The 21,014-nt window shown below is 38.6% G+C and overlaps 1 protein-coding gene across 1 annotated transcript in view; it reads right to left on the bottom strand.

Moving 5' to 3' along the window:
• LOC146003616 (suppressor of lurcher protein 1-like) overlaps nt 1-21,014 on the bottom strand; it is a 445,888-nt gene that overhangs the window by 103,312 nt on the left and 321,562 nt on the right. The window contains exon 8 of the mRNA XM_083141931.1: nt 9,833-10,062. Within this exon, the coding sequence (XP_082998057.1) occupies nt 9,833-10,062 (230 nt within the window). The remainder of the gene's footprint in view (nt 1-9,832; nt 10,063-21,014) is intronic.

Genomic DNA, 21,014 nt, shown 5'->3' with positions numbered 1-21,014 from the left:
GAATGAAACATTGCATATTATACCTGATAAGAAAATTTGTATTAAGTGTTTGTTTTAATATCCTTAGTGAATCAACGTACCGTTACAAATCCCTATATGTAGGATTATTTTACTATAGTTTGCAACACAAAGTCACAAATCTCAACTCTGTTCTCGCCTATCGAGTAGCTGTTCAAATGTTTCCTATAGCCAAGGCGTCAGACCCATAGCCAGGATATTATTTCAGAGGGGGCTCATCCCTAATCAGCACAGTCGTCACCTGAAATGTTTGTAGAGGGGAAGGCCACTGATAAAACTTGATTAGTAGAAATAACAATGACAATAATAATTGTTACGACGGTTATAAATGTCATTTTACAATATTAACTATTATAAGTTATTAAAAAAAACCAATTTAAATCCAATTGATTATTATATAAATGGTGAGACTTTGCTACTTGATCCTCGATGAGTGAATATCCAACACAAGTGTTGTCCATTATTCTTTTTACATTTTCTACAGTTAGTGTATTGAAATTCTTAGTTATTGTATTTTATTATTAACTTTTATACATTTCGTTGAATAAAAGGCTTAAAAGTTATGGCGAAATTTTACTCATAAAGTTTATATTGTATGATCTCTCACAAAAAAACTATACATTTTGAGAGCTGTTGATCCATTTTTTTCTTTGGATTAAATTGTAGTTATTATTATTATTATTTATTATCTCAATAGGGTTACAATTAAGCCATACAACATTTCATTTAGAATAGTATTAATACAAATAATGACTTGATGCCCTATGTTGTAAAAAAAAATATATATACAAGTGCTAAATCTAAGGAAGATGAGATGAATTTACATGAGCATGTATAGTGTTACATAGTAGTAATGAAATAAGGAAAGTATGGGTGTTATTTAAAAGAAAGGAAGGTGTATGGGTTTGGATATGAGTGTGTATGGAAGTACTGTTAGAATATGATAAAGGATAGGGTTGAAAATTTAAATCATATGTGCGGGGGGGGGGGGGGGTAAGCACTGAAAATAATATTACTGTGAGTTAAAATTTATAGGCATGTGAACGTAGAAGACGACAGAACTACGCTTTGCTGGTAAAGAGTTTGACCTTCGTCGGGAGTGAATTCCAGGTCACCGCTGCTAGGTACGAGAAGGACTTCTGACCAAATATGCTTTTGTTAGGTTTGGGGATTACTAGGTATTTATGTAAGGACGATCTGGTGTTTCGGGTGCTGAACTCAGAGCGGAGCTTAATCCTATTATGCAATGGAGATGATTTGTTATGAATACTATGGACTACCTTATTCAGGTAGATGTAGTGTATTCTCGAAGTGATTGTGGGTATGTTGTAAAACTTGCGCAATCGTTGGGAATTATTTTCTTGGGGGTGCATGTGGATGGTTCTTAAGAAATTGTTTTGGATAGTTTCAAGTTTCTTCAGATGAGTTAAGTTACCGCCATAAATAAGACTAGCACCATACTCCAATACGGGACGAATAAAGGAAAGGTAGAAATGTCTACTAAGATTTCTATTGAGATATTTACGAATTTTTCGAAATATGTAAATATGGTGATAGATTTTACGAATATAGCAATTTGGAGGTTAAAATTTAGCCGGGGGTCTATAATGATTCCGAGATACTTTAAATGATTGCTTAAAGGTACTCTGGCGTCATTAAGGGTAATATCTATCGTGTTAGCCGGGATTCGCTTACCGGTGTGAAGCACCATGGCCTTCGTCTTCAGGTTGTTGATGTTGTACCAATTTAGAACTTTGGGGAATGAGTTTTCCATTTTCTCCTTTACATCCTGGTACGTTTCTTCAACATGGACGAGAAGGCAGTCATCTGCGTACAGAGTAATCGACAAATCTGAATTTATTAGTGTGATATCGTCAATATATAGGTTGAATAATTTTGTGCCAAGTATAGAGCCTTGTTGAATGCCTGCAAACACTGACTGCTCGGTGGAAAGTGAGCATCCTACTTTCGTTGAGATTTTCCTATTCGCGAGAAAACTTTCTATCCAGAGAATTGTTTTGCTATGGAACCCAAATTTATCCTTTAATTTCTGTAGTAGCAACTTGTGGTCAACAGTATCAAATGCTTTACATACGTCCAGGAAAATTAATCCAACCAGGGGACTGTTTTTTTCAGTCCAGTGTCTCGAGCCATTCGTTAACTAAACTAAGTAAGTAAACTAAGTAACAATAATTCCGAGGACACATCCTTTCTGAACCCAAATTGTCGATCAGACATAAGATTCAATTGCCTGTCTATTACCCTCTCTAAAACTCAGCTCAAAGTCGGGGTTAGAGAAATAGGCCTACAGTTATACCCTAAGGTAGGATATCCAGATCTGTGGATTGGTGTTATTATGGAGTGCTTCCAGCTTGTTGGAAACTGGCCACGTTTGAAGGACGTGCTTATTATGTCGGCAAGGGGCTCCGCTATAAGTGGGGCCAACACCATCAGAATGCTGTTGGGAATGCCATCCGAACCTCCCTTCTTCAATTTGCTTGACAATAGTTGAATTAGGATCTTAGTAATATTGGGGTCTTAGTATATTTACGCCTGAATTGTTGGGATTAACGTGGCTCGATGATTTGCAGAGAATTATAAAAATGAATATTCAGATAATGAGATATATCGGGCGGGCTTGTCGACTAGTAATTGTTGTTTTTGATTCTCTACCCGTTATCTCATTGATAACCTTCCATTTGCAGCTGTTATTGCTGGTGGTCTGGTTCACCATATCTCTGTAGTAATTTACTTTTGCTTGCCTAGTAATTGTTGTGCAATGATTCCTAAGAGATTTGTGTTGTTCCCACGTATAGTCGCAGGAAGCGGTTCTTCTGTGATATTAATTTAATAATTTGAAGAGTGATCCAGGGCTTCCTGCTTTCTCTCACCCTGAGAGTTTTCAAGGGAGCAAATATATGACCTGGTTCCTCTTTATACACTATTTTTTTCCATCTAATATTTAATCCTGCTAAAGAAGTAAAACTAATTACCACTATACACTATTTAAATTATATATTTGTAAGATTTCGGGAGGGGGCTTCAGCCCCTTAGCCCTCCCCCTGGCTACGAGCCTACATGGCGTGGATTTAATCCACTCTGGGAGTGGGGAAAAGTTGCTTTGGAAACAAGTAAATAAGCAAAGACTCTCAGGTAGGTGGGCGATCACTTGACTCGCTGAGGGATCGGTTCTTTGACGCCCACTGTTCCGGAGGAGAATCTTCCCACGTGCACTTGTCCCGTTGGCACAACCCAGCATCTCATCTCTCGAGCGTTGCTTTGGTCTTCTCTTTCTCAGAGTCTCTCGCTCACGTCGCTTATTGAAGCTACGATGACAAGGAACGGTCTGAAGCTGTGGGGAAACGGGTGCATTGCCGAGGAACACTACGGAAGGGCTTAAATAGGAATTTCTTTACCTCTTCCAACGTCTTGTACTTCCTTCATAACCACTTTGGAAATTTCATCGTGTTTCCCTCTTTATCCCTTTTATCTTAACATCATCTCGTTATCTTTTTACTTTCCTTAGTCCCTTTCTCTGCACACATCCGATTCTAATTTTAGCGGAGCTCTGATGTGATTTTTGGAACACACGTCCTTCCTCCAATGTTTTAACATTATACTGACCCCGAATTGCCGTTGGGAACTCGAGCATGCCGACGAACATTGAAATGCCTGAACTTTTCCTAGGTATCCACTACAGATTCGTTATTTTTAAAAAATGAAAATGTTTCCACGGCAAACGACCGGTGCGTAGCCTTCCTCTGCTCCATGGTAACTGAAGAGGCAAGAGTAGTAGCACAGATAAATGTATTGTAGGCAGATGTTGAACTCGGGCAACAAAATTTCTGCGCTTTAAATTAGCGTCTGCAAGAAGTTCTCGTATCGTCCGCTTGGAGGCGCCTGCTTTCACTTCTGGATCAAACTATTTACAAGAGATGGCGCTGCTAAATTTCAACTCACTACGAAGAAGGACGTCACGGGAAGACCGTCTGGGACGTGTGCTTACAAAGAAACGGTTACGAGGGTTATGGCGTTGAAGAGACGTGACTATGATTACAGCGTCAGCAGTTCGGAAACAAAGGGACGATGCGTCGTACATCAATGTAAAGACTAGATTCTGGAGAATACCTGCTATTTTACTCATTCCTCACAAATAGGAGGTTAGTGAAGATGTGACAATGCCACACACTCTCCATCCTAAGTACTAGCAAATATAAAACGGTCAGATCTTTTTGCCGAGCCCTGTATTATAACACGAACGCACATTTTGCCCTGGAGCAAGTTCCAAAAGCCACCGCTCCGTGACGCGATTCGCAGAATGTTTGGACAAATGAAAACCCTCCACACAAGAGGTCGCTGCGAAGGTTATCTTTCGGCACGTTGCGTGACCTTTGAAATGAGAGCAGATTATTCTGCGGGGGGGATTCCCGGAAGGAAGCGGCGGTGAAGAATGGATGGAGACGTGGACGGAAGATTGGAGTCTCCCGGAAGGCTGGAAGCGGTCCAGCTTGAAGGAGTGGTCTTAAATAAAAATCCGGGGAAAGGCTTTAAATTTCGCGGCAACTCCCAAGTTTCAATCAAGCTGTGACGAAAGTTTCTACTAGTTTTGCAGAGAGCATAAATGAATTTTCACGAGAGAAGTCGCAAGTAAAGCAAGTTGCCAGGCTTGCACTTAATGGGTCATTGTTGATTGCTTTTCTTTATTTTACTTCGCTTTTTGTGCCACTCTTGTCTAATTTGCGAAGATGCGGATGAGTAATGATGTGATGAAATTGATGAATGGACACTCACAAACATCCATGCCCAGGTCGAGATTCGAACCCGGGACCCCTGACGTCGTAGCGCAAATGTGCTAACCACTCCGCCATGGGTAGTAATCAATACCCTCTATCGAAGACTAATTGCCGACATCCGTGACGGAGTGGTTAGCACAGAGCTTCGAATCCTGGCCTGGCCATAGGGGTCCATTATGAGTGTTCCGTCATGGATTTCATCATCACTTATACTCATCGTCGCAATTAGCCAATAGCGGCAGAAAAGCGACGCAAAGTAACCTAATACGATCAATGGAAGCGTAATTTTTAATTTTACCATTTGTTGTTGTTTTAAATCCACTTTATGCACAGAGAGACTAATCGGAACTGGACCTACAGTTTAAAATGGGATCCGAACCACTGTGTCATTTGCCTCCACCGGGTTTCGAACCCCCAAAATCATGTGATTACAAGGCCGTATGGTTAATATTATGAACCACTTGGCAGTTCTTTTACAAGCACGCAATGTTAGTTCGACATTAGCCATTGTCTAGTGCATGGTTGCCAAAGTGTGTGCCGCATCGGCCTGGGGCGTCGTGACTGGCTTACAGGGGTACCGCGAAATGTTCCAATATGTTCAGTGAAACGATATGATTGTTCCAAACAGGTGCTTATTTAGTACTTTTCACACACAAAATGTTTCTGAATTTGAAACATGTGTTTATTTTTTAACTTGAGGCAAGCAACCTATCATCACTTAACTGAGCGTTGCAAGTGTTAGATAGGCCTACATTCTGAGTTGGGCGCCGCGGTAAAATGTCTTGAAATACTAAGGGCACCGCGGAACGAAAAAGTTTGGGAATCCCTGGTCTAGTGCTTTAAACAAGGACGTATTTAGGGGGTCCAAGGAGTTCGGACCCCCGAAAGACTTACCAAGTACTAAAATTAAGTAATGAAAAATATATTCCTTTAGCCATTGTTGTATAATTTCCTCTGAACTTGTTGGAAGACAAGGATTATATTGGTATCTTACGACTTTGAAGGACAAGAAGGACGTATTTAGGGGTCCACGGGTCCGGACCCCCCCCCCCCCCCAGAGACTTACCAAGTACTAAAATTAAGTCATAAAAATATTAACATTTGTTGCATAATCGATGGTTATTAATTTCCTCTGAACTATTCAGAAGGCAAGGATTATATTGGGATCATAGGGCTTTGAATGACATTACAAAGAAGATTTATCTACACAACTACTCAAAATAACATGCATAAAATATTAATCAGAAACTTAGTTTTCTCAAACTACATGTAACATCATTTTTGTTATTCGATAAATATTAAATTATTCATCTTTTTGACATTAATTTCATTGCCAGGAACTTGTTATTATGTAAATTATTCCGATCTTAACTACAGGTAAGCTACGTAATGAATATGCGCTGTTATATCTCTATTCTTCTACAGTCTTTTTACCTATTCGTGTAATAATAATATAATATTAATTTATGTATTGTAATTAGATTGTAATTAGTCGAGTTTGGAATACCTAAGAAGATTGTTAGTATGATAAAAGTATGCACCAGTGAAACAGAAAGTAAAATTCGTGTGGGTATTAATGTGTCTGACAAATTTACAATTCATGATGGGTTAAAACAAGGAGATGCATTATCTACATTGCTGTTTAATTTTGCCTTAGAATATGCTGTTAGGAAGGTAAAAGAAACTAACGAGGGACTAAAATTAAATGGTGTGACTCGGTTGTTAGCATATGCAGATGATGTAGACTTATTAGGGGATGATATAAATACAATTAAGAATAATGCTACAAATATTTTTCAAAACTGCTAAAGAGATAGGTTTGGAAGTTAACAAAGAGAAAACTAAATATATGCTTACAGGCCGAAACCAAGTGTTAGGTAATAATCAAAATCTAATTATTGATAACAACTCGTTTGAACCAGTTTCCAAATTCAAATACTTAGGAGTAATATTAACAAATGAAAATTATATTAAAGAGGAAATAAAAAGTAGGCTTAATTCAGGAAATGCATGTTACTTCTCTCTTCATAAACTTTTGTCTTCTCGTTTAATATCTAAGAAACTAAAAGTTAAAATATACAAAACAGTAATTTTGCCTGTAGTATTATATGGATGTGAAACTTGGTCCCTTACATTGAAAGAGGAACATAAATTGAGAGTGTTTGAAAATAAGATCCTTAGGAAAATCTTTGGACCTAAAAGGGATGAGGAGACAGGTGAGTGGAGAAGGTTACATAATTTAGAAGTACATAATTTGTATTCATGTCCAGATATTATTAGAAGAATTAAATCAAAAAGACTTAGGTGGGCAGGCCATGTGGCACGAATGGGAGAGGAAAGAGGAGTTTACAGGATTCTTGTTGGGAAACCTGATGGTAAGGGACCTGTAGGAAGGCCAAGACGAAGATGGAGGGGACCTGAAGGAAATCGGTAAGGATGGAAAAGAGTATATAGATCTTGCTCAAGACAGGGACAGATGAAAGACCTGTGTTGCTGCAGCCATGAACCTTCGGGTTTAAAAAGGCTAGAGAGTTAGTTAGTTAGTTATTGTAATTAGATTTAATATAATTGTTTTAACTTAAACATTATTATTATTCCTGAGACACTTGGTTCGGACCAAGTGACCAACCAGACAACAGCAGTGGCTCCTAGAGACACAACGCGGCGGAAAGAAGTAGTACGTGAACCTCGTTCAACTGGTGCGTTTCTTATCGTGCTGGATTGGTCGCTTCCCCACTCCCCACTTCCCTTGCCAGCATTAGGATCGGCCGCCGCAACAGTAGAAACATTTATCCAGAATTGGAATAACGAACAATAGGAGATGTGAATGTAGCTGGGAAAGTGTAGACGCGGAACATATAATACTGGAATGCACAAAATACAATAGAGAGAGAAATATCTTGCACAAAAATTTATACAGTATAATCTAAAGGTTCAGTTTCCAATAAATCTGTTAAGTTTGGTTGTCAATTCAGATGTGCGGATGGGTTGTAGTTGGTTAAAATTTTTCAGGAAGTGTAACATACAATTGTAAAAGGTAAAGTGTTATTTAATCTAGTATCTATAAAATATGGGGAAAGATTGATAATTTTAATGTAAAACAACACAAAACGGCATAAAAGCAGTTAGGTCCAAAATAAAGGAATTAATGAATGATTGTAACATAAAAATATGCAGAGGAACAGTAACGAATGTAAATATTGCCTTGTTTCACAATAGTCTCAGTCAATATAGCCGATTTCTTGGCCGTAAGGAAATGCTAACAGACTACTTCCAAAAAGTCGCCAAAACAAAATCGTACACAGAACGTGCAATAATATAGCCAGAGCTCTGATGTTTTTATGCTAAATGTGATTCTGACAGCTTATCAGCACGAAACAGAAAAAACAACAATGGAAGACGGAAGACATAGACAGCAACAATGCTTATAATTAGAAACATTGTTTTCTCGTATGTAATGAGAACAATCTGTCATCTCCATTGTCTTTTTTTCTGTCTCATGTCTGAGGTAAATAAATACGCGACCCGCTGTTTAGGTAGAAGAGGAACTGGTCGCTCAATACTCATTTTATGTGCGCATGCGCAGAACTCTTTTACGTCAGAATATTTTAAACGTCCACGTTTAACAACTGCTGCTGTATGACCGATATTTAATTACTTAGGGGAGCTTTTTCAGAACCTCTTGAATTGAAGTGAAGGGTATTGCATGCTACTGTTAATAGTTTTGGAACGTGTTTGTTTTTACTATAACAACATTCATTTCACCTATTGTTGGTGCTATGTAGATGTTTGGATAATCTAAGTTGCTTCCATGCAAGAGCAACTCAGCTCCAGTTACTCACTTTGAAAATGGCAACTTTAAGGTACATTTACGCAGAAATGGTAAAAGCATTCTTGTCTTTGTTTTAGTTGTCTCATATTTGTTTGAAACATTTCTCTAAAATACCATTTTACCAGTAAACGTTCCATCGTATCAAAATTACAATGACTGTACTGCGATTTCTATGAATCTGGTATAAATACTAACATGAATATATATGTGTAAATATACTTTTAACCAGAGACAGAGAAGGGGAGGGAGGGAGAAAGAGAAAAGGAGAGAAAGAGGAAGTGAGAGAGAGAGAATGAGAGAAAGAGAGAGAGAGATAGAGAGAAGGAGATTAATTGATTGATTTAGCTTATTTTACTTCGCTTTTCTGCCACTTTTGGCAAATCGTGAAGATAAGGATGAATGTGATAAGATGAGATATATATGAAGGGGCTATCGCAAACATATAGGGAGACACAACACGAGCCTTACAGAGGATCATACTGGCTGAATCCAGACGCCAGAGCCTCGCTAGTCTGCAAAACGCAGTCTAGGGTGTACTTCATCGAAGGGAGGTTGAAATTTGGGTGTCTTCTGAGTCACCCCTTACACCCCGGAGAAAAGAAGGCAGAAGGAGAGATAAAAAGAGACGGAGAGAGAAAAAGATAGGGAGAGAAGAAGAGAGAGTGAGGGAGAAAGAGAGGGAAAGAGAAAAGGGAGTGAGAGAAAAAGAGAGAGAGAAAATAGAGAAAATGAGAGATAAAAAGAGAGAGAAAAAGAGGGATAGAAAAAAGAGAGGAAAAGAGAAAGAGAGAGAGAGTGAAAAAAGAGGGAGAGAGAGAAAGAGAGTGAAAAAAGAGGGTGAGAGGAAAAAATAGGGAAAGAGAAAAATGAGGGATATAGAAAAAGATAGGGAAAGAGAAAGAGAGTGAAAAAAGTGGGAGAGAGGGAAAGAAAGAGAGAGAGAGTGAAAAAAGAGGGCGAGAGAGAAAGAGAGGGAAGGAGAAAGAGAGAGAGAGTGAAAGAGTAGGAAGGAGAAAGAGAGTATAAAAAGAGGGATAGAGAGAAAGAGCGGTAAAGAAAGAGAGAGAGAGTGAAAAAGAGGGTGAGGGAGCAAGAGAGGGAAAAAGAGGGGGAGAGAGAGAAAGAGAGAGATAGGGAAAATAACTATAAATATTAAAGCATGTACCAAGTGGCGTGTGGCTGTACTCACCCGTGGAAGGGACCTGCGAGGCCCCGTTATCCCCGTCGGGGGCCTGGAACTCGAAGGAGGCCTTGAAACCTTGTCCGGGGGCGCTGGAGTCGGCGATGAACTCGACGAGGATGTCTGTGGCCGATGAGAGGACTTCGAGCGCCGACTCCTCGTTGCACAGCACGGCGATCACCGACGCCTTCCGGTCCCGCCCGTCGAACACCTTGATTAGGTCCGCTCGGTTCAAGCAGCTGCCGGTGAGACAAAAACATAACTATTATATACAGAGCGATTCACATGTGATTTCCCTGAAATAGAACACTTCCGTTGTTTTTTTTTACAGGTAACATGTACAGCCAAGTTCAAAGATGAATACGCTTAACTGGGATTTGCTTCAAATTCTGAACCTCATATTATTTATAGAAACGGGATGCTCGCTCTCGCAGAACACAGACGCACACACACGCACGCACACACGCGTGAAATAGTACAGGCACATCGTAAAGGTAATACTTAATACCGAAAATGGGGTGTAAGGGGTGACCCTTTCACGTAGTACATCCTGGATTGCATTTTGCAGACTAACGAGGCTCTGGCGTCTGTGTTTTGACCAAATGTGTGCTGAGTGCACCTTAACAGCCTATTTTTAACCGAAGTCAGAATATTTTAATGTTTTAATATTTTAGCAAACAACATTACAGTTGATGTAGGTAAGGTAAGGAGCTGGACCCTGTATAACATGACGGGTGCAAATAGCCTTTAAGTGCTGACGCACCCAAATATTCAAATTCAAAAATTGAAAAAGTCAATACCGAAAACAAAGTGAGAAAACAGTATTGTGTAACATAGTAATTAACGAAGTTATCTAGTGAGAAAACGCAGCAGCCTACGACGCCAGGGGTTCGGATTCGAATCTCGACCTAGGCATGGGTATTCTTTGTGAAAGTCCCTTCATCAATTTCATCATATCATCACTCATTCTTTTTGCGATTAGCGACAAGTGGAGGAAAAGCGAAGTAAAATAAATCCAATGAATTAATCCAGAAAGGAAAGAAGCCAATGTGAACGCCGCTTCGGAAAGCCATGTCTCGCCGAGAATATATCATGGAGAGATGCTTCAGTTTCATCTCCCAAACCCTCTCCTTTAAGATGGCCGATCTCCGTTTCCAAATAGTGGCATCGCCATCTTTCTCATTAACGGGACTTCGGAGGGAGGCCCAGGGAGTCGGAACAAATAGGAGAAGTTAATTACACCGAGTTGATATCTGAGCCGTTGGATGAAAGTGGAGCTTAAGGGAAGGGCGCCTCGAGCAGACGTAACAAACAATTTCAAGGAATATATCCAGTCTTCTGCAACGGAAAATATTGTAGGAGTTTGTCTAAAAGAAACTTGTGAGTAGTAGTTTGAAAAAGTCAAATGACAAATATAGGCTGTGAATGAAGCAAAATGTGATTTAAGAGAACAATTTGGTTCATTGATTGATTAATGTAGCATAAGTTAGTTCGCTTTTCTGCCACTTGTCGCTAATCGCAAAAATGAGGACGAACGATCATAAGATGAGAGAGATGAAGGGACAATCCTAAACATTCAGAGACGACGCAACACGACCCCCACAGAGGATTATACTGGCTGCGAATCCAGACGCCAGAGCCTCGCTAGGGTGTACTACGTGGAATGGAGGTTGACAGTTGAATGTTTTTGGAAAGGGCCGCTCCTTACAATCCAAGAGAAATAAGGGAATGTTCACCGCCATGAAGCCTGCAAGTTAAAAAGGTACTCCGGGTAATGAAAGTGACTCCACTAGGAACTGAACCAGGACCCACCACATTTGATTTTTGTTACTTAGCGTCGCTTGTCTGCCACATTTGGGTAATTGCGACGATGAAGATGAGTGATGATATTATACCCTCACAAAGAGCACCCATGCCATGTACCACTGTCGTAGTGCTTTCTGATAACCACTTCCCCGCGGAAATCGACAGGGCCCACCAGATGACAATGGCACAAGTGACAGCAAGTGTTGTACCTATTTAGGAGCGTATGTTATTTCTTATACCTCTCTCGTATGTATTTGGTTTGATTTTAGTTGATGTTTTAAGTCCACTTTATGAACAGTAAGGCTAATCGGGACTGGACCTACAGTTTAAAGTGGGATCCGAACCACTTGTGCCTCCACCGGATATCGAACCCGGGACCCCTCGATTACAAGGCAATGACGCTGCCACTGCGCCATGGGGGAGGCCCATCCTCTCTCGTATGTAAAAACGCAGTGTAGCGCGTATTAAGAAGAGGAAGTACAAGACATTGGAATTTAAAGAGAGATAAGAAGAAAGACGTGTGTTAAAAAGAAAAAAAATATGTAATTTATAAGAATGACAGAAAATTTATAAATTATGTTTCAAGTTATAATTAGTTAGATTAAAGATGATTGGAGTGGCGGGGAAATTGACTCCTGTACACTGAAATATTCCCACTGGAATCCAAACCTAGACACCAGTTCTCATCAAGACAAAGTGAAGCAGGAAGACCCATTATAAAGGTTAATATGTATTAAAAAGTAACACTGAAATAAAATAAATTAGTTCAAATGCGTAAAATACGTTGTTACGAAGCATATGTTCAAAAGCTTTAGCAATGTCCACTTTATACCCCGATAGACCAATCGAGACTGGGCCAGTAATTAACTGGTAATCAGATCACTGATTTGTTCCATCGCCTGGAATCGAACTCGAACTGCTTAATAGTAAGGTAAGTAATGTCATACACACGTTACATGTACGTTAACATGTAGGACCTGTAAAATTGAATTAAACTGTAGTTTTAGTTTACTTTATGCACATATAGACTAATATGGACCGGACCTACAGTTTAGAGTGGGATCCAAACCACTGTGTACCTCCACCGGGTATCAAACCCGGGATCCCTTGATTACAAGGCGACGACGTTACCACTACGTCATCGGGGAGGCCGGAGCTGTAAATATATTGACCTTTCTAATGATGCAGTGTCGCCTTGTAATCGAAAGGTCTCGGCTTCGATCCGCGATTGCTTATTGGTTCGGAACCCAGTTTCAAATTGTAGGTCCAGTCCCGATTAGACTTTCTGAGCATAAAGATTGAGTGATTTAGTTTACTTTACTTCGCTTTTCTGCCACTTATTGGCAATCTATAAGATGAGGATGAGGGATGATATGAAATTAATGACGTGTACAATAAACACCCATAAACGCCATGCCGGTATTCTAATCCGTGGCTTATGGCGCGGAGCATATATGTCTGTAAACATAAACCAACTTTTAAGACATTAGCAGCATGAATATTAATTGTCACTAAACAATAAACACCAAGAGTACGTTTGTAATCAGTCCCTTCTGTAATTCCGTGCAAAATAAATGAGTCCGCAAAGAAACATAAAGTTCCCCATTTGTACCAATCTCTGTAAAAAGTTCGGGAAACGGGCCTCGTGCAAGAAGTTCCCGCCGTTGACGGTAGATGGCGTAAGATACTTAGTGCCTCCGCTCTACCGGCGAGTTTCGGAACTAGGCAAACAATGAACTGAGAAGTGAACGGAGAACTTTGAACCACATCAAACAAAGTTTACGGTGAAGCGTGAAGTTCAGGATAAAAGGCTGTGTCTTTTAACTCAGTATTAAAACTTTGTTTCTGACAAGAGAACCCCCAAGCCTTTCCAGTTAGACAGACAAAGGGAAAACGGGAACGCGACATGGTGACACAATGCTTAAGGCTTCCTTTGTTAATATTTTATATCGTATCTCCAGTTCTCTCCAACAATCACCACGGGATAAGGAAGGTGGAGGAGAGGGAGAGGGAGAGAGAGAGAGAGAGAGAGAGAGAGAGAGAGAGAGAGAGAGAGAGAGAGAGAGAGAGAGAGAGAAATAGAGAGTAAAAAGAACAAGAGAAAAGCTAAGTGAAGTGAAGGAAGTGAGAGACAGAGATAGGCATAGAAGATGAATAAAAGACAGAGCATATGCAGAGATATGAGATATAGAGAGAGAGACAGAGAGAAAGACAAAGAGAGAGAACGAGAAAATTATATAAAAAGAGAGAGAGAAAGAAATAGAAAGATAGAGAGAGAAAGAAATATAAATAGAGAGAGAAATAAATAGAAATAGAGAGAGAAAAAGAAATTGAAATAGAGAAATAGAAATAGAGAAAGATAAAATGGAGAGATAAAAATAGAAATAGAAAGAGAGAGAGAAATAGAGAAAGATAAAAATGGAGAGAGCGAGAGAAATAGAAATAGAGAGAGAAATTGAGAGAAAGAGATAGAAATAGAAAGAGAGGGAAAGAGAGAGAGGGGGAGATAAATAGAGAGGGAAGAGAGAGAGAGAGAGAGAGAGAGAGAGAGAGAGAGAGAGAGAGAGAGAGAGAGAGTGAGTGACTGAGGCTAAGTAAACTAAAAGAAATGAGAAACACGGTCTCTCGTATATGTGTATGCATTTTTTTTTCAAAATAAATTCATTTCCATCTGTCAAGCTTTGTGATTTTCATTTTGTTTTAATAATTTTTATGAATTTCTTGGTGTAGTATTCAAACCATAACATTCTCATTTATGTACTCTTTATGTAATAAAATTCCTTCTATTTTAATTTTTTTTGGAGAATGGCAGACAATTTAAATAATAAAATTTAACAATTTTAATTTGGGAAATTGTTTGGTAAGGAGGGGATCCTAACATACCCCATCGGTACAAGTAGAATCTTGCCCAGAGACTTGTCAGAACTTGCTTCTAGATTTTGTTGAGAAAGAGGTTTTACACAGGAAGCGGCCGTGGCTCACCTTGAGCCATGTGAATGAAGGTCGGGGCAACGGGAACGAAACCAGGTGATCTAGGAAGCAGGGGGTGTTTTGATTGCACAGGGCCGCATGGGTTCTGTTGTTTTTATAATTTTGGGTGTTTTACATGCATTTGGACTTGCTGATGCTGAAACTGGCATTAGTTTTCTCACATCACGCAAGAATTTTTTACAATTCACGATTTATATATGTGGGTTGTGGTATGCACGTTTCAGTGCAATTGAAGTGATTGTCGCTAGATGTCACTGGTAAGTTTCAAAATTATTCAACAAGTAATAAAGACAAATACGCTTTAAATACAGAGAAGTTTTGTTTTATTTAAATTAATTAATATGTTTCTTGCCTAAATGCTGAAAATAATACTATGTAAAACATTGATATATCATTTGAAATTAATTTTTTATGTAACTGTTAAAAGTCCTAATTTGCTTCCATGATACGTTGATCTCCTACATTAACATTTGGTTGTTCAGTGTGGTACATTACTGTGGTGTGGCCATGGCATCTCGTGGTTGTCTGAATAGCCCAGATGTGTTTTGCTACATCTGTGGTGAATTTGTTCCCCAGATTCAGAGACAGGAAATTACAGATTTTGTAAGAAGAGCATATTACCCATACTTTAAAATTAAACTAGGAGATCAAGATAAATTGTAGGCCCCACACAAGGTATGTGTGGAATCTTTACGAAACTGGTGCACAGGAAAGCGGCCATCTATGCCATTTGCAATACCCAGGGTGTGGAGGGAGCCTCAGGATCACAGCAATGATTGTTACTTCTGTTCCTGTGAAATTGTAGGTCGAAATATTAGAAACAAGAAGAGGATAATGTATCACAATATTCCCTCTGCAATGAGACCTGTGTTGCACGGTACAGACTTGCCTGTACCGACACCTCCATCAAAGTCTTGAGTGTGTAAGTGATCCTCGTTCACTAAGTGATTCAGTGGAAGGAAGTAAAATGGAAGATGACATTTATGCCCCCCCCCCCCTTTCACGGATCTCGTGACCCTATACCGTTCACTCAAAGCAAACTCAACGATTTAGTTAGAGACCTAAATTTATCTAAAGAATCAGCTGAGCTTCTTGGTTCCAGACTTAACGAAAAGAACTTGCTGGCATGTGGAACAACATTTTCCTGGTACAGACACCGAGAAAAAGAGTTCAATTTTCCTTGTCTTTCAACTGATAGGAAATAAGTTCCCCTCAGTTCCTATTGCTCATTCTGTGTCACTAAAAGAAATCTACAGCAATATGCAACTTGTTCTTAATAAAATTAAATATGAGGAACATGGTTGGTTGGCGTGTGGTGATCTTAAAGTTTTGAGCATTTTACTTGGACTACAATGTGGATATACGAAAATGCCATGTTACATCTGTGAGTGGGATAGTAGGGCACGAAATTACCACTGGGAAAGAAAAAGAATGGCCAATATGGAAAACATTGAACATCGTACAACAACATTTAGTCAGTCCTGAGAAAGTTGTACTTCCTCCTCTTCATATCAAATTAGGGCTGATTAAACAATTTGTGAAGGCACTTAACAAGGAAGGACAATGTTTCCAGTTCATATGCAACAAATTTCCATCCCTGTTGTACGGCAAAGTGAAAGAAGGTGTTTTTGTTGGACCAGATATTAGGAAATTAATTAATGATAAAGACTTCGAGGAAACAATGACTGTAGCTGAAAGAGATGCTTGGATAGCATTTAAAAGTGTAGTGTTGAACTTCTTGGGGAACCACAAAAGTCCTGATTACAGAGAAGTTGTTGAGAATATGTTACTTAAATTTCAAGAGCTGGGTTGTAACATGAATCTCAAATTACAATTTTTGCATTCACACCTTGATAACTTTCCACAAAATCTCGGTGAATTAAGAGACTACTGTAGGGCATTGTACAGAGAAACGCCAGAAAGTTAGGAAAGCTTACAGAAGAAAGCGTGCTAAACAGAACTGAAAAATATGTATTGTGTAATGATTTTCTTGTGTGTACCTATATTATATTCTGCTATATGTCGTTTCCTATATTATATGGGTCCTTTGTGTCTGTCTATATTCATTTTAAAATAAACATGTTGATGCGTTTAGTGTGATAAGCTACTTATTCTGATTAAAGAAAAGAAAAATTATAAGAAAACAGTATGTTATATTGGTCAAAGCCCAAATTTTGAAATTTGATTTGTAAGAAAACCTTGCGTGATAGAGAAAAACGAATTTCATATTCGTGATCAGCATGGCACAAATAATAAAGTTCACCTATTAAACAAAAAACAACATTAAATTGAATTTAATTTGCGGCCCTGTGTTGTCATCGCTGAGAGGAGTAACACTGCTAAGGGAGAGTCTATTCGTACCGAACGGGGTAAGTTATCCCTTATCCTGTAATTTGCCATTCTCAGTCAGAAGGTTGGGGACTTAAACATCTGTCATGTCATTTACTTGTTTATTAGTTTAGTTACCTCACATCTGGCCCTTTTAGGCCATCGCAGCCAGCAAGTGATGTAATTTAAGAATGAGTTACAACCCCATTGGTTCGATCCCCAGTTCTACAGAGTAGAACGTTACGATAGAGATACTGTTAGTATACTTGGATTTTTATTCATTGGCGCAATTTTCTGCCACTTCTAGCTAATCGCGACGATGAGGATAGTTGATGGTATGATGAAACTCACATAGAACATCTATACCCAGGCCGCTGTGATAACCACTCCGCTACGGAGGCCGGCATAGAGGAACATGAGATGAAGCCGAGAAGGGAAAACGGAAGGAAAAATGATGAGGAAATCGTTGAGTAAACAGGATGAAAAATAGAGTGAGGAAAGAAAACAAAAAAAGGATCGAAAAAGTTACGAGGAAAGAAAACGAGCTAATTTTTCCTTATCCCAAAGGGAGGTAAATACCCCCCTCCCCTCCATATGCGTGAACATTAAGACAAGAAAAAAAAGTTCAGTTTGATCGTTCTCGTTTCAAACCGACAACTTATCTTGAACCACGGCGGAGAGTTATTGAAGTAAACTCACAAAGTTATTCGATCGTTAACTCATTAACGCAGTCATAAATCCCGGTGTCCCCACGGAACGAGGAATGTCATCAAAGCCGTCTGGAGGGAAGCCACTTCTTGCCGGCTGAAGGAAAACTTGCTTTCCTGTCTAAGGCTCACAAATTACGACGACAGACCTCACGGGGCTGAGGGATTTCTTGGTTTAGAAGCATCTCCGAGTGTAGGCAACATTTCATACATTCTTCTGCTCCAGTTTTTACGATGTTCGTGGTTGTGAAAGCATATTATCTGTCTCAGCATTTATCTAACAAAAATTAACATTTTACTGTCAATATTAATATTACAAGAGTCAAATAAAAACCTTAAAAGTTCATTAAAAATTGTAGGACAGAGTGTATACAGCTCAAATTTACATGAGGTATCAACTGTTATTTACAAAACGACCACAAGGCTGCAACACTGATCAAGTGAGCTTCATTCATTCATACTTTATTGGTTTTAGCCGTATACCAGCTCTACACCAAGTGTCCTAAACATACGTCATGGATGTAACATGATACTGTTACATCAAATTACAAATTTTGAATATATACAGTTTTCATATACATTATATATCTACATCAATATCATGCAAAATCTAATATTAATAGTAAATAGAATTGTTATATCTGGTGACTATATCAAGTTACATATTTTAGATATTTACAATTTTCATATGGCATTATTAATATCATTAAAAAATCTAAAAATGATAAATACAATTGTTACATCTGGTGATGATATTAAAGAGGATAAAGAAGTTGGGAGAGGTATTCCTCTTTTTTATTAAGTTCTTGAATAAAATCTCCCTTTGAGTGGTATAAAGCGGACATTGAAATATAACATGATGAGCATCTTCCTGGTCTAGATTGCACTTGCACATAGGTGAATTAACTAAATTAATTTTATATAAATGGTAATTTAAACGTATGTGACCTGATCTCAATCTTAGTATTAAAACTAACAACTTTCTGGGTATATTAAATGTATAAAACCACGGAGTCTTATTGTTTAAATGTAGTACATTTTTATATGAATGACAAAACGCCATTTTCGTTATTTTAAAGATGGCACCTCCTGTACACACTTCCACCAGTGAAGGGGAGTGGTTTCTTGACCTCTGTCAGCTTAAAACTTGCAGAAATTTCTGTGCATGCTTGCCACACCAGCAAGTTTACTAATGGAGAAGAAAGTTCGACAATGGCCTCAGTTCGCAGTTGTTAGGATAAGCTATCTTAGCATAAATACACTGCAATTTTTGGAGGCTTGACCAAAACGTCATTACTTATGCTAAGAGACCTAACATCCCTAACCTAACAACGAAAGCATTTCGCCTGACGTCTGAAGGTGAAGAGCGGGGATTGACCAAAAAGGTGTTAGACATGTGTGCAGTAAGTCAGATCCATTGCAATTACGCAAGCCACACGATATATTTGCTATAAAAAAACAAGCTGAGTATATAACAGGTGAGTCGACTAAGTTCGTCACAGCGATCAACGTCATCATATTGTGTACATTTTGCAGGGTCACCTAAAGAAGATATGAGTAGCTTGTTTATCAAGAAAAGTTTTGTTATGGAACAAAGTTTACGAAAAAGATTTTGAAGAGTACTCCGTTGTGTTTAGTGCGGTGTGTGTGATGCTGTCAAGCAGCAGTTCTCTGGCTCTGAAAAAGGGGTGTAATTAGTAACATTTGCTAAAGTCACCCAACAGTCAATCTCACTTCTACGTAGAAAATTCCGGTAAATGCAACATTGTAGGGCAACGAGGCTCTGGCGCTCTGGACTTGCAGCAATTATAATCCTCTGTGCTTCTCTTGCTTGTGTCGTCCATATATGTTCGTGATTGTTCCATTATCAATTCCATCTGGGCGATTAGCCAAAAGTTGCAGAAAAGCGACATTAAATAACCCAAATCAATCGATCTGATTCTTAAAAAATTGTTTTAAGGGGGTTCTAAAGCCATGCTAAAGCATAGACCCGAATTTCTAAGGGTAACCATACAACTAATATAGATTCGGTAAGGAAGAAATTTTCCGATATAAAAGATTGTTTTATTCACTAGAACATGTGAACCTTATAATTTTGTTACGATTGAAGGGATTTAAGTAAATAATAGAAAATATAAGGTCTCCGTCATGTTCAAACTGCTGCGTACAGATGGCGCTGAAGTGGTAGTTTTGTTAATACCGGTGCATTTTCTTTCTTTTATAACTAGTATGGAAGATTTCGTGGTAAAACAAAGATCTCATGTTCTTCCCGCAAGCATCTGAAATACTATGTGAAAAAATGAAAACATTTCGTACCTTCAGAGAGTAGTGCTTATCATTAAAACTTTTGAAGTGGCGTTTCGTCGCAATGTACTTCGTGATGCAGATTTTAGCCAACACTGTTGCCAAGATTTCACTACGTGCTTTCTAACGATATGATCAATACAAGTTCTTGAAAGAGTGAAAATCAAACCAAGCTACCAGAGGATATCGAATCCCGTTAGATACGAGAACAAGGGAACAAATATTCCACGGAGGATCTTAAAAATCTGAACAAGCTTGAAGGTAAGTCTTAATATTTAATTGCTTGTTGCTGAATATTATCCATCAAAGGCAAAAATGTTTGAAATGTAGGCAAAATGTATAATTTATTTACATGTTGAAGAAATATCTTCTGATGTAATATCGGGAGAATATCGCTTGACACTGCATGACTTTTTTAACTTCCAAACGAAGTTGATAATTCTTTATAAATGTAAAATCAGAATAGAATGTTATAGTTTACGTTAGGCATAATCCTAATAACTACCGTTTTGAGATCATTACTATAGCATAAAATATACGTAGCTTCATATAGATTATATCTGATATCATTAAATCAATATTGCATAAAATGCTCTATTTTCATTCCTGTAAGTTAATTTCCAAACCTACGAAACTCGTGCTATTCACATGTACAACATCGGAATGTTTATTACAAATCAGTAGTTTGTTCAAATGTTTTTTTACTTTGCCCTTGTACGTGGTTGACTTGCTGACCTATTTTCTACAAGAGTTTGTCTCTTTTTATTTTTGAAGCAGCTCGCAAATATTCATATGTATTAAATAGGTCAGGCTAAGTTAGGTTTGATTCGAATAGATGTAATGTGAGATCCCTGAATGTTGCAAGTTTCCAATGTCGATTGTCTAATCGAGACTGAATCTACGGTTTACCGTCACATTCCATCCACTGTGAAATGTGTTTTCATGAGGACAGAAACCAGGAACCTCTTGATGGCGAGGTGATAGTGTTATCCACCAGGAGGTCCAGTTCTCATTTGATAGTAACACCTCACACAAGTGTCTTAAAGAGAGAGACA

Source organism: Lepisma saccharinum, chromosome 20 (genome assembly GCF_977018435.1).
Source record: "Lepisma saccharinum chromosome 20, izLepSacc3.1, whole genome shotgun sequence".
Taxonomy (NCBI): Eukaryota; Metazoa; Arthropoda; class Insecta; order Zygentoma; family Lepismatidae; genus Lepisma; species Lepisma saccharinum.
This window is presented reverse-complemented; position numbering and strand designations above follow the sequence as displayed.